This window comes from Caloenas nicobarica, chromosome 14 (assembly GCF_036013445.1).
Source record: "Caloenas nicobarica isolate bCalNic1 chromosome 14, bCalNic1.hap1, whole genome shotgun sequence".
NCBI lineage: Eukaryota > Metazoa > Chordata > Aves > Columbiformes > Columbidae > Caloenas > Caloenas nicobarica.
This window is the reverse complement of record NC_088258.1, coordinates 2,561,287-2,588,608: the sequence shown is the minus strand read 5'-3', so window position 1 is coordinate 2,588,608 and position 27,322 is coordinate 2,561,287. Positions and strand designations below refer to the sequence as shown.

General features: G+C 40.5%; 1 protein-coding gene across 2 annotated transcripts in view; it reads left to right on the top strand.

The window, feature by feature from the left end:
* The window catches only part of EPN2 (epsin 2), a 45,426-nt gene that overhangs the window by 12,216 nt on the left and 5,888 nt on the right, over positions 1-27,322 (top strand). Inside the window, exons 2-8 of one of the 2 annotated variants that reach the window (XM_065644633.1) lie at positions 9,045-9,818; positions 20,156-20,268; positions 21,710-21,802; positions 22,066-22,222; positions 24,201-24,374; positions 25,978-26,070; positions 27,009-27,224. In XM_065644633.1, coding sequence (XP_065500705.1) covers positions 9,224-9,818; positions 20,156-20,268; positions 21,710-21,802; positions 22,066-22,222; positions 24,201-24,374; positions 25,978-26,070; positions 27,009-27,224 — 1,441 coding nt within the window. In that variant the 5' untranslated portion in view covers positions 9,045-9,223. The remainder of the gene's footprint in view (positions 1-9,044; positions 9,819-20,155; positions 20,269-21,709; positions 21,803-22,065; positions 22,223-24,200; positions 24,375-25,977; positions 26,071-27,008; positions 27,225-27,322) is intronic. The other variant, XM_065644634.1, reaches the window with a different exon arrangement.

Here is a 27,322-nt window from a genome sequence, read left to right as displayed (position 1 = left end):
GTGACAGGTGACAGCATAGCAGGTAGGAGCAGGACATGTCCTTCCATAGCAGCCAGTTGAAGATGAAGTGTAATGTGAAGCCGCATCCTGGATTCCTCCCTAAGCCTGATTGCCGAGCAGTCGAGCCTAGTGTAAAACCCTGGCTTTGAGCCAAAATGCTTCTCCAGCGGGGTGCATGGAGGATTTTAGGATATACGTTTCCTGCTTTAGAATTTTATAGCAACTTAATTAGTCATGAGCACACAACCACATGTGGCTTCATTTCTGAGTGTTAAAGTAACCTTAACCTTACATTAATAGTTACCATTGATAGTTGAATTAAGACCATGTGGTGACTTTTCAAGATGAGTGTGCAAGTGTGGTGGGCAAGGAATGGTGCTCCAGGTTTTATGCCATGAATGTAGGTAGGATAATAAATCAGTCTCCTGTTTCTTTACAGGCTTGTAGTTTGTGTTAGCAGCCAGTACACTTAACAATTTAAATGGAAGAAAATAGTGGTTTGGATGTGTGGACAGATATGTCTTTGTTCCTTGAACAGTCCTTTTCATTAGAAATTCAGGTTGTAAAGTAAAAGTATTAATGAGTCTCTTAGCTTCTACCAGGAGTAACATGGAGAGTTAAAACTATTTTTTTTTTCACCTGATCTTTGTCATGATGAGCATTTGCCTTTGGCCTACTGAATTTATTAATGTGGTTGCCTGCCTGGGGTGTGTAGGTGGAGAGAAAACTGCTCCTGGTGACGTCTGCTTCATAATAATAAAGTGCAAAATGTATGTAGTTAATGAAATCGTTGGGTAATTCTAAGTAGCAGGTACATTCCCAACACATCAGGTCTGATACATGAGCATAGATATGTATGGGTATAGTAGCTCTTGTCAGTTTTGAATTTAAAAATTGCCATTGTATAAGAAAATGCTGTGGCTTAGAGAATGTAGTGAGTGTTTTGTAGTCTTGCAGGCTTTTAGGTTTTATTATTTGCAGTTCCCCCTGTGTTCAAGCTGATCTATTGGGGCTCTGAGCTGTTGGGAGATAAGATCTGATGACTTCCCTTTGGCGGTTGCCTGTCACCCAGTGAGCAGCCTAGGTGACAAGGCTGGATTTTTTCTAATTAGTAATAGATTTTAACATTCATTCTCTGGCAAGAATATCAGGTATCTTCCCCCCTTCCAAAATGAAAATATGGAAGGAGAGAAATGTCTCCTACTGTCTTTAATTCAGTGGAAAATGCTACTCAAATATACCTGGTAAACTGGATTTGTTTCAGATTATTACCTTTTTGTTAAGGCACACATTAGGTGACTATTTTTTTTTTTCTACTCTATTTGTGAGAATAAAAGACAAAGTACTTTCATTCAAGTAGGTAATCCCCAGAGAACAAATTCCTTTTGAGAGTTTGGGTAGGTATTTTCAGGGCCGTGTTGGATTAATTTGCATTTAGAATTTCTGGTTCAGCGCATAATGGCTTGACCTTACACTGTTTTGTAATTCTGCAATATTCTGTTGTGCATTACACACCCGGTACTTGCTGTATTACTAATGAAAAATAAACTGAGATCTGCGTGAAACGCAGGTAGTTCTGTCGATGACATTTGACCCAGCCATAGGAGGAACATGTTATTTTAAAAGAGGTGTTGTCAAAGCTCGTAATCCTAAAATTAGGCCTCCATAGTGGGTAGAATTTGGATGGTTTGCAGTGATCGGCATGGCTCCTACAGAGGTTGGCCCCTTTTGCAGCACTTCAGAGCGTATTTGCAGGTACTTCCCATGCTGTCGATAATTCCAGCTGCGTTAGGGGCTGCGAAGTCGAATGTGACTGCGAAAGTTGAAGCACCAGCAGCTCTGCTTGGTGGGTCCCCAAACCAAGTGGCCAGATGAAAGATTTGTGCTCCTTGCTCCCCCTTTCTGTAGGCTCTGTCAGTAATGGGAGAAACTCTCCACTGAGCTCAAATACTGCTCTGGTAATTTAAGTAGACACATAGTAAGCAAAGGTATTATAGAGAAAACTTAAGCAAATTTGTGTGTCTAAATCTATTTTATAGCTAAGTGGCTGTACAAGCTGGAGTTAGTTTTTCTCTGCGAGTCTTGAGGTATGACTGTAAAATCAGTGTAGAATCTAATCTTGGGATTCATGAATATGCATAAATTTGAAGAAGAATTATCTTTCAGTATTAACTCTTTAAATAAAGAAATAATTTGACCACCTGCTGTCTGTGAAAGCTGACCTTGTTCTCTCATTTGTAAAAGGGAGTGGAAAGCTTCCAAAACTTTAAATTTTGAACCATTTCCTCTTCTCAGAAATAACACTGAAGAAGACTAGCATTTAAGCTGTGAAAAATGGAAGTGAAACCTTTCTTCTGAAGTTAACCCTGTTCTTCAAACCATTTGCCAATCTGTATTTGTAACTCATTTCCTAAATAGCTTTGAAGGTTGAGGAAGGGCATTGATGGTAATTTCAGTGTCTTCGTTTTTCTGTTTTATACACATGAATTGCTGTTTTATCTGCCGTACAATAACGAGAGAGGGCTAATAAGTGTGCTACTTGTTGGCTTTTCTGTACAGTGCCAAGCTGCTTCGCTTCCCTGAGCGCTCTGCTCCAAGTGACCGCTCTGTACAGTCGCCCTTTTTCCTGTTTGGTTTTGGGAACAATGTTTGTATTACAGTAGGATATTATACCCTGGGCAGTGTAATGATATCCTCTGGTCATCCAGTTGTTCTGTAAGAATTATTTATGAATGGGAAAATATATGAAATAGATTTAATTAAGTTTGAAAATTTCTCTAGCAGTGTGGGGTCCAGTATAAGGAAAATGTCTTTGCTGGCATTTTTTTTTCTGGATTATTGTGTTCTTGACTTTTAAATAAAGACTTGTGCTCTGTATTTTTTGTCAAAGGTTTCTTGTTCCGGTTTGTGGAAAGTGAGACTTTCTCAAAGCATGGTGGGTTTGGGTTTGTACATGTAATGAGCTAGCACAAGAAAACTAGGATATGAATTGACAGCAGTAGGCAATAGGAATTGTGGGGTTTTGCCATAACTAACAGCTGACTTATTGTTAGGATTGGGGTTGTTGAGAGGGTGCTTTTTGCTCTATGCAGGTGTGTTCTCAGTGTCCATCTGTCTGGGGAATCTTCTTCCTTAGTCAGCATCTGGCAGCACTTTCCTCTTAGCCTGATTCTTTGCAGCCTGGCAAGAAGCACTTTCCAGGCCCCGGGTTCTTCGATTTACCCTGGAATACAGATCCCCAAGGATTGCCAGCCGCTGTCATTCCACCCTGGTAGCAAGGAGAGCAGATCCAGCTGTTTGTGTGGATTCACGTCTTAGGGTAAGGCACATGCTTCAGCGTTACGCGTTGGAACTTCTCACAGTGGCTGCTTCAGCACGTCTTGGGTAGGAGATGCTCTTGATGGCTCTTAAAGCTTTATATTTCACTTTTGTTCCTTCGAAATTGTCATGGGGTGCAAATATCCCAGATGTTGCTGTTTGGATCCCTTGATACTGAGGACGTGCTTTCGGAACATGAGGCTGTTTGGAAGCACAGCTGCCCGGTGTTGCAGGATTTTGGTCTCTCGGTCGCTGTTGAGGACGGTCCTGTGCACTGAATAAAGGAACCTGCTTGAGCTGTTGGAGTGTATCTTCTAGTGATGACCAGAAAAATCTCTTTGTAGTTGCAGTATGAATCTTTGGATGAAAACTCGTAGTTACCTTTCCATGTATTTCAAGAAAGGGGGGATATTTTTATGTAGATTAAGATGGCTGTAGCAACTGCCTGAATGACAGAATGATGGAATTAATAACTTTTCAAAAATTCAATTTTTATGTATGTTACTTACAGTAAATGCCTAATCTAACATACACTGTTAATTAAAATTTTATGCAAATTGTGGTGAACTTATGTTTAATGTTAAATTTCACAGTTTTTATTGTCCACTTGATATTAGAAACTTTTCATATATTTCTGGTCCATACTTAGCTGGCCTGTGTATATATTTACCTTCAGGCTTGATATGAAGAGCATTTTATCAGTGCAGACAAATCCTGGTTTGGGTTTTACATTCCAGAGGTCTGAATGGATTCTGCTGAAAGCCTGTCTAAAGGTGGATTTGCGTGGCTGTTTCTTTGAACTAAGTTTATTAAGGACTTTGTGGCTTGGCCTCCTTTCTGTGTTAGTCTGAGCAAATTAAAGATGGTTTCCTCATGTAGATTTCATTTGCTGAATTTAATCTCTTGAGAGAGAGCCGTTGAAAAGTTCAGTCAAGAATTCCTTCTGTCTGCACATAGTATCTAAAAAAGGACTACAAGAATTCTTCTATTTGTGTAATGATACTATTGGAATAGGAAAAAGGGAATGGGATGTTCCCCTCCAAGTTACCCTTGATAGCACAGGTAAGCTTCACCTTTTATTCTACGGAATTGTACGCTGCCTTTTCTATGTATTTAAAGTTCACAAACTACTAAACAAACAGAGAAAATGGCTTGTTAAGGACTAAGGGAGAGAAAATCAGGAAGGCTTGCCTAGACTGAACAAGAAAACAACTCTCTCTTCCCCTCTCTTTAACCTTTTAAAGAAATCTCTTCAAGCTGATCGCCTTTTTCCTGTTGTTAGCAAGGAATAGCAGCTTTAATCAACTGGTCTTACTTTCTGCTTTCTTTGCAATTGTACTGTTAAAAATGCAAACTCAGATTTGTGCTGAAGTTGCAAGTGCATTGTACTTCCTTGTGGTTTGTTGTGAGAAGTTAATTCACTGAGGTCTGTGGAAAAAAAAAATCTAAACTTTCTATGTAAGTATTTAATCATGCGTTAGAAATGGTTTCTCACTTTTATGCAGTAGGGATATTTGGCTTTTTTGATCTCTTTAACCATAAGGCAGGCTGTTAGGGTGTTCTACAGCCTGTAATAATAAAGTAAAATGCATCCTTGGTGTGGTGTAGAAGCAGAGTTTGTAAAGCTGACACTGAAAGGCACAGAGCTCTCGGGGAGAGTTATCTCCAATGTTGGTACAACCAGATTGGGAGGGGGAATAAAAAATCCATTGTCTTTCCACTCCAGTCATCCTTTGTGATTCTAATAGAGTAAAATGAAGTTTAGAGTAAATTATCTTCAATGGGAGGATTAGAAAACATCTTTCCATCAAGAAAAGAAAAAAAATAGACATCAATGTAATTAATGAAAACAAAGGCATTTAATGAGAAGCAAAGCTATGAAGGTAAAGAATCATGCCAGCGAAATCTTTAATTTTCTGGAAGAGTGAAAAATGCTCATTTCACTTCATCCGGTGTATTCTCTTCTTGAAATGTTTGCTCTGAGTTGGTTTTCCCAAAGCACCATCCAGACCCAGTCTCTGCTGGTGGGTTTCTTGAGGAGCTTCACCTTGGCCAGGCGTCCAGTTTGGGTGTCTCTGAGCCAGGTGTGCGGGTTCCTCGTGCCTGTGTGGTAGTTGGGCAGGAATGAAACTCTCCACTTGCTGCTGCTGGTTTTTGGAGCTTGGCAGCTTTATTTTACATTTATTCAACTCCTTCAAAAGTGAAGCTGGGTTTGGGTTGCTTTTACTCTTCTCACAGTCTGCCTTGCAGCAGAGCTTGTGACTGTGTCACTGCAGCCTCATCAGCTAAAAAGCTAATTTTCTGTGAGACCTTAAGTTGATTAGATTTTCTGTGCTGTTGTGCGATTGCCAGATTTGATGAAAGAGGAAGAAAGGGGAAGCGGTTGGAGGGTTGGAGGCCACTGGGTTTCGCGCTGGCCACAATTAGCTCGGGATGGCACGTGAAATTGCACCTTGACTGCCCGTGTGCCTGCTTGTCTTTTAATTGTGATTAATTCTGCAGGTATTTATTTCACTGGCCACAGTTGGTGTTACTTAGGACTAGTAGGTGTCCCCATGTACTGTAAAATTTACCTTTCCAAATATCATGTGTAGCATTGAAATGATTTTTTTCGAAAGCTTATGAAGTTGTAGCAAGTATTAAAATAAATTTTTCTCATTTCTTTACTTGGGGAGGCACAGGTAGGCAAGGCATTTGCTTCTTTACTGTACTTGGCTTTAAAAAATATTTTTAAAAGGACTCTCATCCCTGGCCTTTAAAGAAACAAGACTCTCATAAGACAATAATGTTTTTCATAGATTTACAGTGGGTTAAAAGACAGGAAACAGGGTTAGGAGTAAATGGTTGGTTCTCACAGTCCTGCCAGAAACTAGCGCTCTTGCAAGTACTCCCTTTTCCAGATAATTTCTAAATAATGAGTTGGCCAAATTGAACCAAATTAGTCAAATTTTAAATGAATCTTAGTTGAAAGGAATGGAGAAAGATTAAGATCTCATAAGTGATTAAATGGCAGATGAAATAGCCTCAGTGCCTTTGCAATGGGAGAAGAAACGTGCCTGAGTAGAGGCACAAATACCAAGAGGCAAACGGACTTCTATTTGATAAAGAATGGGAAATCCTAAGCAGCAAATGACTATGTTATGATGTGAACTTTTGTTACTGTCAAATCTGAAATGCAGAACGCTTGGAACTGTGAATATCTCAAGAAATGGCAGTGTAGTAGATGCATGGAAAGACATCAGGGATGATCAGAGGTGTGGAGCAGCTACTAAATGGAGGAGCTGAATTTCAGGAGATGGCCAATTTCTGTAGAATCATGAGTGACATAAAGAAGCCAAAGGCAACTTGTTCTTTGTTAAAAAGCACGCCCCCGGTCTACAGCATGGGGAATAAATGGCCAAATTTAAAATAAGCTGAAGTCCTTGTTTGTGTCACGTGGTCACTGTGCCGTTGTTGTGTTCTTGCTGAGGGTGCAACGGGAAATAAAAGTGGCTTCAAAAAAGGGGTTGGCAGAGACACAGTGTGCCCATTGCTGGCAGTGAAGCCTCCAGCACAGGTTGCATCTAAGGTGCCTAAGCTACTGATAATATAAGGCAAGGGAATATATATGTTCTTTTCTCATACTCTATACGTGAAGATTTGTGTCTGAGGATGCTGGGCTTGGTGGACTTTTTATTGGACTGGTTAAGGAGGTTTTATAGTCCTCATGGTTTTAATTTTTTGTATTGTTTACTGCTTTTCAGGCTGGGTGACAAGCTCAGCCCTTACGGGGGGGTGTCGCATTCTTCTGATCTGGGATCCATATTGTCAGGACGGTTGTGTTCATGCTCAGGCGGGCACTGGTTTCCTCTGCTGACTCCAGTTTGACCAGCTGAAGTTGTCACCTGCAGCCTGCTCTGAGCTCCTTGGGACCATCTTTCTATCAGACGCTGCCACTTCCTTGGATAACTTGTTTCAGCTTTGTCTGGGAACTTGCCTTAATCCATTATTGACAAAAAGTAATAGTTTAGGTTAAATAAGATGTGTGCGTTGTGAGATTATTATATTTTTTAATTGGTGCTTCACTTTTTGAGAGTAATTCATTAAAGAGTGATCACGAGGGCAGGGGAGCCAAGAGATTTGGACACCGTTACCCTCTGGAGCGAAGCAGCAGCAATGAGCACCTAGGAAGGCTTATACAGGCTCAGCCTTTTCGAATTCTGGGTTTATAATGCACAAACCTGTACCTGCTCCTGGAGATGCCCCTTTTTGTTTCTGTTGCTACTGTGCATCTGACAACAGATGGACATTCTTCTACAGCTTGTTTTAATTATTGGGGAAAACACCAGGATGATGCAGTTTCCCTCAAGTTTAGTGTTGGTCTCGTTTAGTTTTCCATGGTGTCATAATAGCTTTTTATTCTGCCAAAAATTAACTTTACTGGAACAAAATAAAATACAGTAACTCCTTGCAGCTGTTCTGCGCTACTTTAACTGGCCCAGAATGGTTTCTAGGAAAGGTAAATGCCGTTATTCTGAGAGGGTCATTATAGAGCTGTACGTTCTCCAAGCTGACACTTTAAATCTGCTTTCATTCTAAATGGCAGGGTAGTAATATGAAGAATGATAACAATGTTAGGCTTGAAATCTGTGCTTCTTTCTGTGTCTTTTGTAAGTGGTACTGTTGCTGCTTTGGAGTGTTTGGAGAAATGTTATTAGAGGATGTCTCGAAGGCACAATCGCTGTTAATGTGGCAAGTTCTGTCACAGAATCAATGCTTAGTGTTCAAGCAACTGATGAATAGCAAAATCTGCCAGTTTACTCAAGTAATGTATTTTAAAGCTTAATAGGCCTCTGTTTACATGAAACAGTGACCTTAAATAAATAACTGAAACAGCTTTCCAGCTTCAAAGCTTGTCCTTGGGTTTCCTTGCCAGTCACTTTGGTTTTCCAATTCCATTTTCATACAATTAAAAATTCTTCTGTGCTGTGCGACAGACACGTGGAGAAGAAACTGTGGATCTGATGAGTGTTGTCAAATGCACAAAGTAAATGCATTTGGAAAAAAAAATTAGATATATTCCTGTCTAATCTGCTTAGCATTAAAGGTCACCTTGAGTTGGAGTGTGTCGTTCTGGTGCTCGTTTCTCTTCCCCAGGCCTCAGCTGAGTGCAGACCACTATTCAAGATCTCTTCCCTGAAACCGAGGGTGCTTTAAACTTACCGGAGGTTTCAGAAATAGCTTGGTTAATTTTTAAGAGGTTTGCTTGTTCCCTGGGTATGCAGATTCCTACAGCGATGGCTGCAAACTGCAGTTGTCAACTGCCAGAGGGAAGCAAATGGCTGCTAAGCAGGGAATTTCTCCTGGGGTTTCACCTCAGCTCTGCAAGGTAGCACTGTAATTTCTAGCATTAAAAATTCTAGGTAGGTTTTACCTTGTTGGAAACTAAATCCATGAGTCGTTTCTTGGACTTTGTTTCTGTGTTGCTTTTCAGATTTTGCATTTGCATGAGCGTGGATATTTTCTTGCTTTTGTCTTGTTCAGCAGTCCAGGTTTTCAATCTTCAATGTTTAATACTACTTGTGAGAAGGGCAATTTGTTTTCAAAATCAGATGTCCTGGAGAAGTTCAGGGAGAAAATTCATCAGTTAACTCTAGCAAAACTTGTCAAAAGTGTATATAGATTGCCTGACATGTAGGAATAATTAGAGACACAACTAATGTGTTTTGTTTTCTTTCCTTATTCAGGTCATGATTTTTGTTTTCTTGTGTCATTCTCTTGAAGAGAGGAAATGGTTGTAGTGGAACGTGTTACAAATAAGCCACTGATACGGAGCCTTCGCAGTTCAGAAACGTTCATAGAAGAGCAGATATAGCCTGTTTTTGTTTGTGTTCTGGAATCTGTCTCATTAAAAAGGGAAATAAAAATGACGACTTCGTCTATTAGACGGCAGATGAAGAACATTGTGAACAATTATTCAGAGGCTGAAATAAAAGTTCGAGAAGCGACCTCTAATGACCCCTGGGGTCCCTCCAGTTCATTAATGACTGAAATAGCAGATCTGACTTACAACGTTGTGGCCTTTTCTGAAATTATGAGCATGATCTGGAAACGACTGAATGACCATGGCAAGAACTGGCGACACGTATACAAGGCCCTTACTCTGTTAGATTACCTGATTAAAACTGGTTCTGAGAGAGTGGCGCAGCAGTGTAAAGAGAATATTTTTGCCATCCAGACGTTGAAAGATTTTCAGTATATTGATCGAGACGGTAAAGACCAGGGCATCAATGTGAGGGAGAAATCCAAGCAGCTGGTGTCTCTTCTGAAGGATGACGAGCGACTCAAGACGGAGAGGGCCCAGGCCCTGAAGACCAAAGAACGGATGGCTCAGGTGGCCACTGGAGTGGGGAGCAACCAGATCACCTTTGGCCGAGGCTCCAGCCAGCCAAACCTCTCCACCAGCTACTCGGAGCAAGAATATGGGAAGTCTGGAGGATCCCCGGCATCTTACCATGGCTGTAAGTACAAGCAAATGCACAGAAAAGAAGTTTCTCTTCCTTTTCTTTCCAGAGATATTATATTCTGATTTGCTGTTAGATGCAAGAAGAAATGGTGCCTACTAAGAGGATGAATATTCTGACCACGAGGGGCTTTTTGCAATGGCTGAGTCTTTGTAGGTCTCCTCTGTGGCACTAATGTCTCTTCAAATGACCGGTTAAATGTTTGTTTTGGAGAGGATGTGTGTGTTGATATAAACCAATTTAAAAAGCAGTTGTTTACTGTCGGTTCCCAAAGGTAGCATTGTTGTGCAGCTTTTGTGACCATATTCCAATGTCTGATGTGATAAGCTCCCAATCTCAGTAGGGAGATTCTTAATCGATTTTTTTTGTTTGTTTCTAGTTTTAAAAGGAGTCCTTGAATATTTGTTGTGTTGAGGGTTTTTTTGTTAAGAATAATTCAAGAAAAAAAGGAGAAATACAGAGTATTTTGTGGATCCTTTTGCTAGATATTTTCTTTAGGTTGCTGCTATTTTATTTTTAGGAAAAATATTAGTATTTAATTTCCTTTATTGCTTGCTCAGCAGTTGTTAGAGTAGTAACTCTTTGAATATGTCAGTATTCGTTTAGACTGTCACATTTGGCATACAAGTATCAGTACTACATTTCATTCTTTAAAAAATTACAATGATGCGGAAAGAATGGATTCTTCATAGCGCTGCTTGGGGGAACTCCCTGCCATGTTAGGAAGAGCCCTGATTTGGCACTAAATCCTTCTTAATGTAAGTAATGGTCTGATGAAAGCTCCTTTGGCTGGAATGTCAGTGATTGTGGTCTAGTTCTGAAGGAAAAATATTTTCTTTGAATGAATGCTTATAGTCTGTGGAGGGCTGTAACTGAGCCAGGCTGGTGAATCCATTGAGCACCAGTTTTAAGAATCTGAAGTTTGTCATGTCCCGTCTTCCAAAGCGCTTCTCAAATTATAAATATATGGATAGTGTCACTAGCCCTGACGTGTACAGTTGTTTTCTATGTAAGGCAGTAGGAGGCAGCAGGACAAATCAAGCCAGGAGGAAGAAAATCTCTGTGCAATTAAAGCTATGGAAATGAGCAGGAAAATTTTTTTTTTTGAAAGGAAATGCTTTTAGGATGAGAGGTTCTAAAAAAGTGCATGAAGTTTCCAGGTATGAAGATTTTTGTCTCTTATTTAACAGTGGAATAACAAACATGTTAGTTTCTCTGTAATAACCATGCTTAAGCATTGATTCAAGTATGAATATTTAAAGAAGAACATGTATATTATTATCAGTACAATAACATTTCTTCTTTTGAGGTCTGTAGACTCTTGTCGCCTACAACAAAAATTCTTAATTTAGTCGATAGCTTGAAATATTGTTGGTTTAAATTTACGCTGATAGACTGAAATAATAGTCATTAAGGTATGCCAAGCGCACCGTTGGTTTGTTCCACAGGGTGATTTCTTCACCAGCTCTTAATTAGTGCAGGGCACTATTGTTTGTTGTGTCCAATACCACCGGTGTCCCTCACAGCAAGGGTTGAGCAGTGCAGGTGTATTTCTGAATTGTTGTCCCTTGGACATTTTAAGAATTTTTATGGGGGACTAGATGTCGAGAAACAAGTTCGGTTATTCTTTTGGTACGAAGGGTTGATTTACTGGATATTCTCATTTGCCTGCATCTGATTTTGCTGTATGTCTCTATTTGCAGGGTTGCTTTTGAGGTAATGATTTCTTAATCCTTTTTTCTCCTCCCCCATAAGCATGTACTTAAGAAGCTTTAGAAATATCAGGCTTGCTTTTTTTTTTCTTTAGATTCTTCCTCTGTTGTAGACTCTCTGGACTTGATTTTTGTCTATCAGCAAAAATACAGATGATTGTTAATTTTTATGATCTGTATCTTTTGCAATTTTAATATGTTTCTTGTATGGTTTAACTGAGTATAACAGAGCAAACCAGCACCTCACAAACAGCTGTGCTACGTGCTTCCTGTAACGGAAAACTTTGTGTAGAGCTTTGTCCTTTATCCTGGGAAACAGGGAAGGAGTTTCATCAAAATCCAGACATTTAGTGTTACATAAATGTAAGGTTATTCTTGTGTGTTCTAAATTTAATGAGAAAGATGCTTTTCATTATTTGAAGTGAAAGAGGTGGTATCCTTGGTGTTTTCTTTCATTCTGTAATGATACCCTCCTTTTGTTCTGAAAATACGGATTCAGTAAAATATATAAAAGGACTTAAGTTATGCTTAGCTCTTGGGAAATAGTCTCCTTATGACAGTTCTAAGATGCAGTTGCTGTGCTGTGTATTCTGGTAGAATTGTCTTTTGTTCCTCTGAGCCTTTGAAGAGGAGATCAGAGGCATGTAGATTTGCAACCTATAGCATGAAATTTGCCTATTAAAAATGTATGTCCACCCTCTCTGCTAAATATTTAGCATGTCTTATTAACATTCAAATATAAATAAAGTTTGGAACAATGTAACAGCCTTTTTACCAACATAGCTAAGTGAAATGTTTCATCTCTCAGTGATGAGAGATGAATCTCTATGATTCTGCGATCTCTCAGTGTTTTCTCAGCACACTTTACTTTTCCCTGCTAGATGGAATGGGTGGGGATTGCAGATTTTGAGAATTCTTAGCTGAATGCGTTCCACTAACTTGAAAAGATCGTGCTTCATTATGAAATATCCTCATTTAAAATACTTTCCTGCAGAAGAAAAGAAGCCTGAGCTGGCTGAAAGAGCTGAGTAGTTTCTCCAGCACAGATCACTAGGGGAACAAGTAACTTCCAGTGGATAATGTGTTGGGATTGTATGTGGAGGATCTCTTCCCCCTTCTGTCAGTTACTGAAAATGCAACATTGGATAAGTCAGGGGCCCTTTTTTGTTCCGTTTCTTCACAATGTTGAATTAGCTGCACAGTGTTGGCTGTAAACACTGCAGTGCTCAAACTGCTCCTCTTGCTGCTTCAGTGGATGTGCAGCCTCGTATCTGACAGTGGATGTAAGAATTGGGCTTTTGTGTTTAACACTGGGCCAGAAAGGTTTTTCTTGTAGAGCTGCTGGTCTTCATGTCCCAAATGTAACCTTTATGAAAAAATAAAAGCAGTATTGATAGCCTGTATAGTGTGGGAGATTTCAAGATGGAAAAGGATCTCTTGACTGCTGTGCCGTCATCTCTCACTGCTGCAGGCAAGACACAGCGGCAAATAAAGACATTTTCCCCGTTTCCTTGTAGGTATTTTCATCTCATCTCTAACAACCATTTAGAAACTGTGGAAAGTGAAATGGTGAAGCATGATAGCTTTTAATAAAATCCTTTCCCCCAAAGCTTTGCCTTAATGACTCTGTTGGACCTGAAGATCTCGGTGCTGTAAAGCTTGTATAATTCTAGGGAGTACGTTATGGCATGTGAATATTACTGACAGCTGAAGCAAACATTTGTGAAAGTATTAGTATGTTTTTGCTATCTAGTCCTGTAATCTGTAAATGGAAGCCAAGAGAGATACTATAAAGCTAAAAGCAAAAATAAAGCTCCTACCAACCTCCATCTTATCAACAATTTCTGCCAAACTGGGGACAACGGGCTATCTTCCAGCTTGAAGCCAGGGCCATTGATGTTCAGATTAAGAGCTATTCAATATTCCATGACAAAATACATCAAAGTTTTTATTTATTTTGGAAGATGTGTGAAGTCGTATGGAGTTGAATGAAATCTGATATCAGGTTTTATTTCACATTAAGGAAATGCTCTTGTGTAGTGCTGAAACAAAACCTACCGGGGAGAGGAAGCAATACAAGGTCAATATTTGAAATCTTTTGGAGCAATAGTTCCCCACCCCTAATCTGGCTTTGCATCTAAAGATTGTCTTTATGCTAGATGTTAGTCACCCAGTTTTGAAAACTTGAGCCTCTTGTTCCGAGCCTTGTTTCATCTACAGCTGCCAACGACCACTTAAATAGGATTCTGGATTTATGGCTGCATGGGGAAAAGTAGGGTGTTCTTAATATAGACCTCTTAAGTCTGAACTGCAGTGCTGTTTACAGCCTGGGAGTGCATTTGTTAGAGTTACTGGTCTTGATAAAGTCCTTCATCTAGTAACTATCTTTTAAAAATTTTCTTTCAGAAGTGGCTCCCACAGGAACATTACTCTGTTGGTACACTGAAGTCGTTAGCACGGCAGAAGTGTCACCCACGGGCGCTGCTGTGAGGCAGGCGGGTTAGACTCTAAACTTTGGAGTATCTGCAAAACGCTGTGCTCGAGCACATCGGGCCTGCAGAAGCTCTTAGGAGATGGGGCATGAGTGTAGGAACTTGGATTACAGGCTAGACATGAGGAGGAAATTGTTGCCCCTGAGGGTGGGGAGAGCCTGGCCCAGGTTCCCAGAGAGGTGGTGGATGAACCATCCCTGGAGACATCCCAGGCCAGGCTGGACGGGGCTCTGAGCAACCTGAGCTGGTGCAGATGTCCCTGCTCATGGCAGGGCTGGCACTGGGGGAGCTGGGAAGGTCCCTTCCAACCCAAACTATTCTATGATTCTATGATACGATTCCCTTGTTCTTTCTCAACCATCTTGGGGTGGGTTGTCTTGTCTTCAGAAGACCCGTCCAGGGTTGTCACAGTTGAGCTGTGGCTGCTCGGGAAGCGATGGCGGCTGCAGCTTCTTGTGGCTGGGATGGCTATGGGAGTCGGAAAAAGGGTGGAAAAATCCTCTACCTGGAGGGAAGTGACTAAGAAAGCCAATTCCTCGGCACCTCTGCCACCAGAAGATAGTGTGTTCGAGTTAGTTTCAACTTGGAAGGAACCCTGGACGATGCTGCTCCTCTCCCTGTACCGCCTCCATGTTTTAGAACCAAATTGACTGAAGCCTCGCTTTTCAAAGATATGCAGTCCTTTTATGCCTAAACCAGCACCTACCTGTGTTATTTTGAGTTGTACATGTGTCATTTTCCATGCCCATCTGCTGCTTTGGGTTTGGTTGCATTTAGAAATGTTGGCAGAGCGAGACCGGTGTGTGTTTTAATGCCCTGATTTCACGTACACAAACAGGGCAGAGTCGGGAACAACACAGCGTTACACAGTGTGACCTGATTTCCGAGAGCACTCTGGATGGGGGTGGGCGGCTTGCCTGAGAAATCACATTCCTTACCCGTACAGCCTATTCGAGAAAAGATTGGTGAGAGACTGAGAAGGGCTTTTATGGATCTTGTGAAATGCTAAGTCTGTTAACCTTACCTGTAAAGATTTCTGTGAGCAATTTCTTTTAGCTGAAATGATGAGTTTTTATATTGCAGTGATTTATTCATATTAAGTGGACTCATCATTTTAAAGCAGTTTCATGAAGCGTCAGCAAATTTGTGTTCACTCATCTGTTTCAGCTTTGTCTTTTTCTTGGAGTGGAAAACAATTCTGAGGAATTGCTAATTTGGGTTTGGCATTATAGGAAATTCAGGATGCTCCTGTTTTTAAAGTTTTCTTACCTGTTCTGCATCTTTGCAAGGTGGAATACATCTCTGGCCTTCCATCTTAGGGAATATATGACGTATCATCCAGCAATGAATCTGAATGAGCTGCATGGATAATTTCTGTAGTTTGAGGTGTAAAAGGAATTGGGTAGATTCCTGTGTTATCAGTCAGATGTCACTCGACAACTTGATTTAATCCTCTCATACTTTTCTTTTTCTGTTGCCCTGAGTAAAGGTGGGAGGTGCCAGTGGTTTAACCAGGCTTCTGTAGTTGCAATAAATTGTCTATTAAGATGAGTGTGGGGACCACTTGAGAGAAAAAAAACGTTCTTTAACCAAAACAAGCCTTAAGGATTTGTTCAGCAATAAATTAATTTCAAAAGTGCTCTGTCTGCTTCTGTGCAATTAGAAATCATGCAGTGAGGCTGATCAGCTCCACCTTGTCATATTAATAGGTGCTGTTAATTCTCCTCTTGTATTTGAAAGATCTCTTTAATTCCCAACAGAAAGGTGGATTACACAATTCCTTCTAGATTAAGCAGTTTGCACATGCCCTTTCATAGTTAGAGAGGTTAGATTGGCTTTTTGAAAGTATCCCACCTTTATTTGAATAGCCTGTCATTTCAAGACTAACAAATGAGATCTCTGCTTGGTTCCCAAGTGAATTGCTTTCAGTTTCTAAGTTCTTACTTTGATATTATTCTAATTTTTCAAGTCAGCTTTGTTTTTTGTCTGCTTTTGTAGGCATACTGATTGAGGAAGCAGCTTTTCTTTCTGAACAGATGTGACTAAGAACTGAAATCTGTTCTTAAGAATGCCACCTGCAAACTACAAAGCTGGGACTTATTGTCCATGGCACTCTGTGCCATTGCTTGGTGTAGGGTGACATTAAAAAAAAAAAAAAAAAAAAAAAGCAGCACCAAAAAATCAAGCACATGCTTCTGAGTGAAAATACCTGCTCTGATTTTTATGCCGGGACTGGTTTTTACCATTAATGTAGGCAACGACTCTGCTTTCTAGCTGTGCGCTGTATATACACTTTAACTCGCTCACCTAACCAAAGCTGTAGTGATCTATGGAGGCCTTTTCATAGAGCCAAAATATAGTAAATTACCAATAAATACATCTGAAAGATGTCGTAGCCTGGACTAGAGACAGATGGTGGAGCGGAATCCTGCTTTAGAGATTAACTGAGGTTGGAAATTATTTCCCTGCCCTGCAGCTCCAGTCTGGTTGAGGAGCCAGCCTGGTCCCCGATCCCAGCAGTCAATCCCACGCACTTGCTTCTGGGCAGCCTGGGGGAGTTGATCTCCAGATTCTCAAAGCAGCACCAAAGCAGGGCTGAACGGGTCCGAATGGATCTATTGAGTCCTATCTCACATAAACATCTGAGTTAACTGTCATGTGCTGTGGGATAAGAGATTCTTTGTGTGGCAGCTGTTCTAAGGCAATAAACTTTATGCCGCATCCTTGCAACTCAACCATTCATACAGGATGAGGCCAATATAGAAGGGCAGTGAAAATACTGCAGGAATTCAGGAGTGAAGTTGCTGGATAAAACATGTCAGATTACTACCAAAACCAGTTTGTTGTATTTCCCTTAATCCTTTTTCAAAAAATGTGCTGGCAGCTATTTAATATACATGGTTTTACAACAGCCACAGGAGTTTAAATGTAAAATAGCGACGTTTTTATAAATGTTTTTTAATGTGAGGCCTAAGGAAGAATTTCAAATTGACAATTCCTGCGCACCCCTACCCCCCCCTTTTTTTTTTTTGCAACAGGAACTCTGAGTTTCCATTTAGAGTTAGTAAAACCAAGTAGAATGAATTGCTGGAAAGCCCAAAAGTGAAAAGAAATAAACTGTATTTGTGAGATGCCTTATTATCCGTGTCCAGCCCCTGGGGCTGCTGAGTGCTGGTTGCTGTTTGGAGCTCGGCCAAAGCAAAACCTGTGGGGCTGGGGGTGAGGACCCCCCGTGGGAGGGCGAGGGAGATGCTTGGGGTGGGATCCGACCCCTGCTGCTGCTTAAATGCACAAAATGCTGTGTGCTGGCAGAAGCTGGAACTGGTGACTGCTTTCAGTAAGTACTTCTTCACGTGGGACATAGGAGAAAAACCGATGGTTAACCTATTTCACATAATTTTAAAGTCATTTTACCATCAGCTTCCTAGTTGTTATGGAATATAGCGATGTTAACAGAGATGGAAAAATGTGCAGGAAATGACAATTGCAGTTAGAGAAAAGGAAGAGCAGGAGGTACCTGCCTGATCGTGGTCCAGTCGCTGTCTGTTCTCAGGTGACTTTCGCTGTCCCATTTGTATGCGCAGCCACTTTCCTCCTATAATTCTTGCTGGAAAGCTGCTTCTGTTTATATCTCAAATTTATTCATGGTCAATTTATACCGTTGGTTCTTGCCCTTTTCTCTTATAGTTTTTCTCACTCCGTAGTATTTGCAAACCCAATGTATTTAGCAACCCTAAACTGCTCAGTGCTCATTTTGCAAAGATAAACACATAAAATATTCTTTGTGCTCAGAAGAAAAGCATTTCCACATTCATTCTGTTCAGAAATAACCTGTCTTGGGTTCGACCGCCTAGAATTGCATGTGGTATGTTAGATGAATTCCGACTGACACTTTGCAGTAGTGCTGATGGCAGTAGGAGCTGTACGAAGTTGGTGGCTGGAGTCGTGTGGTTTAGTACTAAAGAAAGTTCTTTTCATCTCTGTCACTTCCAGTCGATGCCCCCAATTAGTAAGAGATGGCCATCAAATTATTTTTCTTCCTCTTTATCATCCCGTTTCTATTGTTCCTGTCTCAGTCATCTCTTTTTCTGAATATTCCTGTTTTACCCTCTAGTTTGACAATTTTTCTTAGTGTTATCTTTGCGTTTTCGCATGACCTCTTGCATTTCTTTATTACATAAAGCCTTAAAGCCAATTCTTGAGAAGCTGTTCATAAGGCCCCTTGGTGACAGGCAGGGTGGTGTGATCTCTTCTTCAGCTGGTTCTCGACATGTTCCAGTTCTTACACGACCCCGTATTTAACAGTAACATCCTATTTAGCATCATCAAATGCTTTGGGTCCCGATAGATTAACTTTACTACTTTTCCTTTTGACTGAAAAATCAGAGAAGGATCTCAGTTTTCTGTCATGGGCTACCTTTTGGTAACCTCATGTTGAGGTTTATCCTGTGTTCTTTTTATTAATAATTCTCTTTATTTTCATATCTTAAGAATATTCATATTTTACAAACATTTTAAGGTGGTTTTCCATGCTGTCGGATATCCTCTTATCTGATGCCCCGTTTATTCCTACTTTAAGTCTGTAATACTCCATATAATATATTGGAGAGCATGTCTGTGGCTGTTGGAGCAAAAAGTACTCATGAAGTGGGCTAAATTTAGAGCAAGTTTGAAAAAGTAATAGAATTCAGATATGAGGAACATCTTTATATGAAGTTAAGGAGCTTGTCTGGTTGGCATGAAAACTTCAGGATCAGCACAATGTAGAAGGAATTGTTCTGGGTGATAAATTAATTTATTCCATTAGAAACGGAGTGGGATGGGACGGCATGTTGGGCGTGTGGTGGAAAGTAAAGGACATTTCTCATTTACCGAGAGTCACCTTCTGGCTGCTGGATTACAGAGAAGGTTGCGCTTTTTATTTTATGTCATTCTGGCCTAAAAGTTGGGAGGACACAAGACTGGGAAATATCCTTGAGGGTTGAAGTAGAGACTGAAAAAGTATTTTTAAAAATTACAGTTTGGCAATCTAATTTTTATACTCCTAGCTGAACTATTCAGAAGAAACATGATTTCTTTGAGCTTGACATCATAGTTTAAAAATATGGTTCCTTTTTATTAAATGTCAGTGTGTATTTTTGCCAAACTAATTATCGTTCCAACCATTCAATACAAACTTCCTTGCCAAGCTAAAATTTCTGTATAAATTATTTAGATGCTGGAGAATTATTGGATGGAGAGAGGGGGGACAAAAATTGTTTAATTACGGTATAGTGACAGAACTGGTAGTGTTCTCCCATTCAGATGGGAATTTCTGCATGCTACTGTAGTGAAGACATCAGTGAAAGAATATTTGTGGATTGAGCAATTGTGTATTTTAGCTGTCGAGCTTGATTGTTCTTCGGGGAGGAGCGGAGGAGATTACCAGCTGCTATTACACTGTTCTTCATCCAAAGAAAGACCAACCAACAACGAAAACCAAACCACCCCCTAACATATATACCAAACTTTTTTTTTTTTTTTTTAAACAGAATGACACTATTTTTGTGAATTTTGGGTATGAATTACTGGCTTGTTGCTCTCTGAGCCTGCCTGGCAGTTCAGAATAGTTCTTTATCTGCCCCATTAAGACTGTATTATTTTACAGAAGAGTGGGTGGTATCCAATTTTACCCTGGTATTGGCCAACTCCCAGCAAATTCTTACTGACATTGGAAGATGTAAGAAATACCAACAAATGTTTTCCGGAATGATCAGTTCTATAGTTTTTGAAGTCGATGTCTTGCCCCTGAAGCCCTGATACACTGACACAGGGTGTCCAGCGTTCGTTGGTGATACTCCTTGATATTACGACCCCACTAACACAGAAAGCCATTGTTTTCCAGGGACATTTTTGCTTTAAAGCTGTTGAACTGCCTTATATAGTTCTCCCTGCTTCATTGTTCTGACTTGTTAACCTCGGCCTTGCTACCAGTTTTATCTCGGACAGTCCATGGAGCTGCTGGTGGTCGGTGGCCCTGGCACCCAGGGGACCTGTCGCCATGCTGGGGTGCTCTGGTCAGAGAAATAATGAAACCCATGGTGTCTTTTTGTTGTTTGGTGTTAAATTTGCTGGGTTTTGTCTCCAACAGCTACATCCCCTCGAGTTTCCTCGGAGCTCGAGCAGGCCCGGCCCCAGACGAGCGGAGAAGAGGAGCTGCAGCTGCAGCTGGCGCTGGCCATGAGCCGGGAGGTGGCGGAGCAGGTCAGTGCCCGAGTAGGTTTGCCATAGTCTCCATGCTTTGATCATTCAGACTACAGTCCTTTTTTGGGGGTTTTTTCATTGTTTTTTTTTTGTTTGTTTCTAATGGCAGCTTGGCTTTGCTCCGGGTGGAATGGGGGGAGAGAAAGGCCATTTTGGGAGGTGTTGCTATTTTATTTTATTTTATCTCATCTCTTTTTAAAGTAATTGCAGCCTCTGAGCTGTTGAGACTAGTGGGAGACGACAGTCACTTTGCAAAGAGACTCGGTGTGGGAGGATGTTAATCATCACATTACTGAAGATGTTTTCAGTTAGGAAGAACTGAGAATGTGACTAGTCCTGAGAAACCTTCATTAATAGGGCGAGCATAGGAAATGTCAGTGAATTCTGATTACAGTGAAATTTTGAATGGTCTGCTCGTTTGGTGAGATAGTCTGGAACGGAAGGGTGACCTGACACAAAGTACTAGACTATATAAAGAACCTGGTTTAAAATAACTTGGCTCCTAATCTATCACAAGAGTTATATTACTCTGTTAATTTTTAGGAAGTTCATTCTGAATTTGCTGTAAATGATGTAATTGTGGATAAAGTTTAATGCATATTAATATATAACAAAGTTGTTGAACCTCAGCTATGAGTGAAAATTCAAGTCAGCCAGCTGAATGTCTATAACATTTTAGAGTTTCCTGTGACAATTTTAACTTGCTGTTCTATGTTAGACATTAGTATCACTGTGCTTGGAAAGGGAAACTATCACCCAGTAAGCTTTGTCATTATTGAGCAATGAAGTTAAAGAAAATAAAAATCGGAATCTAACAGTTGAAATAGCTTTAAAAATTGCAAGGGAAATACCAGCTAGGGAATTAGTCAACTTCTGACAGACATGATGCAAGCAAAGATACTTAAAGTAGTTGCATGTACCACAAACGTGGTATATTACAGATGTAATAACCTACAAAATATGCACGGAGTTGGCTGGATTAATTCACTTAGCATTCTTTATACCAGTTGTATCAGATGTAGAAGGAAGCTGACAAAAGCCAGGAAAAGTGAAGTTTAAATCACTGTATCCTTCAGTGATGATCTGAATGTTCAAAAATATTACAATAATTTAAAGACGGGATATTTACTTCTGTAGTGTTTCTAGTGTTGTAACTGAATTTTTGGCAAGAATGTTTCATTTATACCTTTCCCATTAGGAGCAAAACAACAAGAGGGTAAATTGCAGTCACCAAACCGGCTGTTGTTATGATCACACTGGTGTTACAGGCTCAGGGTGCTCCTGACCTCTATTTGAGACAAGAACCACAAGAAATATTTTTAACCCCAGCTTGCGTTAGGTACAAATTACATGAAATAATCCTGGCAATCCCACTGTGCGGTCTAGGCTCAGCGCAGTCTAGGCTCATGGTCTGTATCAACAGTGTTGATTTCCTTTGCAGGAGGAGCGCCTCAGACGCGGAGACGATCTGAGATTACAGATGGCTCTGGAGGAGAGTCGCAGAGACACAATTAAAATTCCCAAAAAGAAGGAGGTAGTGCCTTCGACTAAGAAATTCCTGGTTATGCTGCCAAAAGCTGAAATACAGTAACACAAAATAGCTTAATACTGAGCTCTTTAATGCTTTTGGGATTGCTTTGTTGTATAGCTTAAAGCTGCTTCTGTGTGGGTTAAATTTCAAACTACTAGTCAATGCAGGTGTGTAAAAGGAAAAAAAAATTGCTTCTTCACTCTCATGGGTTTGTACTTGAGATTGGTAATGCCTTTGATTAAAGCTCAGATGATTCCTGTCCTCAGCATACCACTCTGTTGGACCTAATGGATGCCCTGCCCTCCTCGGCACCGGCCCCGCAGAAAACGGAGCCTTGGGGACCTCCTGCTGTTGCAAACCAAACTGATCCCTGGGGAGGGTCCACAGTTGCAGCCACTGCCTCTGACCCCTGGCAATCATTTGGTAAGAACAAACTGCCAGAAGGAATGCTTGCTTAAAAGGTTTTACTATTTATTGTTGAGCTTTTCAGAGTTCCTCAATGTACAATGTCCTGCTTGATAAGGACAGTATATTAGTCCATTCTGATTGTTTTCCATACTCTAGAACTAATCTTCCCCAAACTCATTTCCAACCAGAAACAAATGGAAGTTGCACTCCACTGTGGTTTTGTGTGTGCATTTTGAATCTGAAGAGAGGGGAGAAGAGTGAAGCTTCTGTTGTCTTTGTGCTGCAAAAACAACTTGTCTCAGACCAGGCAGATGCTCCTGCTCTGACTGCAAGTCGTGTCCAGTGTCGTGGGTTTAGACTCTTTACCAGTATTTAATGTCGTACTTAGGCAGGGTGCTATACTTAGGAAGCCCATAGATCTGAATTACTGTGTCTTTAGTTGCTCCTAGTGAAATGTGATGCATATCCTGTCAAAACCAAATGGGTTAAATTGTTTAAATGGAGATTTTTATAGTAAAAAAATTGAAGTTACTCGCCGTGCTTCATAAGCTTTAGATGGTCAGTTTGTGGAAACTGTTTCTGAAGTGAAAGATCCAATGCTTCACATCTTAAATAGCAATTAAGTCCACTTTTTGGTGTTTGGGTGTGTGTTTTTCTGCCTGTGCCGTGTGCTGGTTTCTAGGTTGGCCAAAGCCTGTCCAAGGAGTTATTCCTTTGCATAAGAAAGTTGATGGTTCCTCACAGTGCACATTAAACTTGCGATGTCTGTGGAATGGGAACTGGATCTGCTTTTGCTGGATTTGGATTTTTTCTGGTTTGAGGGGACAGGGGGTTTCTGCGCAAACGGAAACTTTTTCATGAAGATGTAAACAGCGTAGTTCTGTCAGTTTTGCTTTAGGTTGGTGATTCTACAACCTCTGCTATAAAGTGCTTCAAAGTCATTTGTGTTTGTGTTCAGCACGCTGCCATCCACGTTCCTGATGAAAATTTTGAAGTTTAATAGGGAAGTGCCTTTTCTTTTTTTTCCCCATCATTAAAAGTGGCATTAAAGGCACCTACACAACTACTGGGCCGACTACAGTTCATTCATTAGTCTAAGTGTAATTGTTTCTTTTTTGGTGATAAACTGCAAGCATGACATCGGGAAAAACTCCAAATTTTGGACCCTAAGGCTGTTCACTGTATTTTTCTGTGGTTAAAAAACCAAACAAAATCCCCCATCGTTGTGCTCGATATACCATCCTCTGACAAGATTTTCCTTGCATCAGTTGCAGCTGTAGCGTTTCCTCTCAGTGGCTCCCAACTTGATTTAAATGCCACAGAACACCCCCTTGTTCCAGTTTGCTGGTTACTTGGCTTCCAAGGATGGTCTTGAAGATGTAAGATTTATGAATTTGCTAAAAAGAGTGACTCATTAAACTGTATTTCTCAAATCCTAGATGTGCTTTGGTATTTCAGTAGAGATAATGGAAGCTACGGGAAGGTATTGTCTCAAATGCTCTAATTTTGTGTGTTCTCTTTATGAAAGAAAAGACATTTTTGAAAGCTTCTGTTTGTGGGAAGTGCTGTCATTAGCATTTCTGGTGTGGCATTGCTCATAACTCAGCACTGAGCGTAGATAAAGGAAATGTAAGTACCGGTGTGGGGATAGCTGTGCTTATTTGGAGAATTTTAGCATTTCCTGGTCTGTCAGTTGTGGTGGCAATGTCTGTAACAAAAGTGAGTTTATTTTCTTGTTGGAACTGCAGATTTTTTTTTAATTCAGTTTCAAACAGGTTTGTTTTATTCATTTGTGTTGCACAGAATTTATTTGTGGTTTTTCAGTATGTATCACACAGATGCTGAGACTTAGCGGAATTCCTCATGTTGAACTGCTTCACCTATTTGTTTGGTATTAATTGGCGATAATGGCTCGTAAGAGGGATCAGTCTCCAAGGAAAGTTTTCCAAAGTAGAGCTGCATTGACGTGTGTTCCTGCCGGCTCTTTTTGCAGGTGCCAAACCAGCTGCTTCTGTTGACCCTTGGGCAGCACCAGCAGGATCCACAGCTCAGTCTCTGTCCAAAAATGTTGACCCTTGGGCTCCTGCTCAGCCATCTTCTACTGGAGCAAAACCTTCTGTGGATCCTTGGGGACCAGCACCTGCAAACAAACCTCTCTCTACTTCTGGTGAGAAACGATCTCATCCTGGATCCATATTATTTGAGTAATTAAGGTGAAATCTGAATGATTTTCTTGCATTACTTGGTTAAAAGAAGCTACGTGCTGAACAATTCGCAGTACTGGCCTGTAAAATAAAGGGGAGTTGTAGTAGCTAGCAGCACAAAGAACTTCAAATGTAATTATTCTGACTTAGAGCTCTGAATTCTTGTTGCTGCTTCATGCTCTGTCCCTTCTACATTCTTTTACTGGGATGTGTGGATGTGTGCTGAGCACTTAGGGCTGCTGCTGCTGTTGGGTTTTTAAATGGGTTTTTATCTTTAATCAGACGAGGACTTAATTTCTGGAAATGAACGATGCTATAATTTTACCTTTCATCATGATAAATAGCTCTGCAGGTGGATGTCTCTGCAGAAGCAGATTGACAGGTTGAGCAGCTCCTCGCTCTGCGGAGACGTTTAGAGGTGCAAATGAAGGTTTGTTCTTTCAGACGGAGGGTGTGAAACTGTCCCTCAGCCCTTGTGTAGCAAGATACAGCAGGTGCTGATGTAATTGTCTATTCATGCTCTGTAACTAATGCAACCTCGATGAGTCTTAATACCTGGTATTTGCATGTTGGCACCGTGGCTAAATGCATCCTAAATGCATTTCCTGCGAGCTGTTCATCTCGGTATATAATAAACAAAGGAGTCTGAGTACTGCAAGAAGTTGTCTAATCAGCTTTTCGCTGGGCAAAGGGCAAAAACTGGACCATTACAAGAATGGTTCTTTAACTATGGTGGGTCTTTTGTTCTTGAGAAGAAGTATTGTTCTTATACACAATCTTCACTCCTCTTGGGTTTTTGTCTTTTTATGCTCTTTATGGAGCTAAGTCCATATGTTGAAGTTTAAAACCAAGTTAGAAAAACATTAATACCAAAAAAAAAAAAAAAAAAGGCAAACTTTAAAGCTTTTCAGGAGTATGAGTACTGTTCATTCAGGTGTGGCTTTTCTTCCTTCATTTTGAGGTACAGGTGTATCCACATTTTGAAAGTGTTACATTCTCATTTGTTGCAAACTATGCGCAAGTTCTGGTGCTTTAGCTAACGGGGCCTTACCCTCTCTACCTGGCGTAGATAACCTTTGCTGTTGCATTCCTGCTCCTTTTAACTTGGGAAACGTAACTCAAATCATCATTTAATTTATAGCAATGATAGTTTTGTCTTTGGACCTGTGTTCAGAACTGTGTTTTACTTGAGGGCTGCTTAACACGCTTTATAGTTTAGGCTCCAAATTTGTCGCTGTTCTCCTTTTCCGCAGCAATATATTGTCTATCCACCTGTCTAGTGCAGACATGTAGTGAAAATCCAGCATGCTAAGATGATTCAAAAGCACATCACTCTGAATTAGTTGGCTAATTACTGTCAGAAAAGACAGTTTTGTGACATTATCCTGGTCCTGGGGAAGAGTAGGAGCACTAAAGCAGATCTGAACTGCTGCCCTGGAACCTGAAAGGGCGGCTTCTCTGTGACGTGAATGGATTAGAAATGACTTTCAGTAGGACCAGGTGTGTGATGCATCCGGAGATCTGTAAATGACGGACAAATGACAACAGTCTTGTTGTTTTGAACAGGAAGTACATCTTTTGACCTCTTCAGTAATTTGAATGGTACAGTTAAAGATGATTTTTCTGAATTTGACACACTTCGAACTTCCAAAAAGCCAGGTATGAATCAAATTCTTAGCATGCGGACAGTTGGGGTGATAGTCTTAGCAACAAATGTCTCTATTCTTAAATTTGATTAAAATAAATAAAATTGACTTTCACAAAGGAAAAGATTAAAGCTGGTGGTAACGCAGCAGTAAAAGCTTGTTGTTAAAATTTTGGCCCGTGCATGAACTTATGGGGAATGGGCCTTTTGCATTGTAAGCTATAGAATTTCACTCTGTAACCTTTCATGGCATTGATCCAGAAATTTGTTTGAGTTCTAAATTTACAACTCCAGCATGTTTGGAGTATGGCTCATGCTCAGAGAGTCAAACAGAACAATGTTGACTGCATTTCTCAAATGTGTACATTCTAGTGTATAACAACAATAGGAAGATGAGAAAATAATACACTTCTACAAATGCTTTATTTTTTATTTGGTTTTTAGTCTGGAAAATAAAAACTGCCAGACCTTAACCTATAAGTGCTTAGATATTGTGTGCTTTCAGGATGGTTCTGCCTGAAAGAGAGGTGACTAATTCAAAGCTGGGCTGGGCTGCTTTAACACAAAAGGGAAAACCTGGGCAGAATCTCACTAGGAAGGGTGCAGCAGTGGCACAGTGCAAGCGCAGGAGCCAAGGCTTTTGAATATTTTTTTCCTTGGAGACCCTTAATCCCATCGGTTGCAGCGTAGTTGTGAGAATATTCATCAGGGAAATTCAGGTAGTGCCTTCAGTAGAGCGCTGCAACTCTAACTGTAGCTTCTTCATGCTCTTCTAAAGAACATTTATCTGCTTGCGTGCTATAAGGGTGTAACATGTACTGAAACATTTAAATCTGACTAATACAAACATTAGATTTTAAAACATTTCCGCTGTCAGAGACTTCCGGGTTTTCTTTGCTTGACTATGTAGATTAATGAGATAAGTTTTGTTTTTCTCTTTGTGTTGTTTCAGCTGAATCAGGTTCCACTTTGCCATCTCAGCATAGCGGTACCACAAGTCCTGATCTCTTTGATTCCCAACACTCAAGCGCGACATCAGGCAAACAAAGTGCAGCTCGGAAAACCCCCGAGTCTTTTTTGGGCCCCAACGCTGCTTTGGTGAACCTGGATTCACTGGTGTCTAAGCCACCACAACCGGTTACTTCACTGAATCCATTCTTGGCGCCAGGTCTGTTTCTGCACGTTCCTGTGATTTTCTAGTTTAGCTTTCCCTTTCTATAGGAAAATTCTGCGTAACTCAGTCCTATTTGATGTAACACAAGCTGG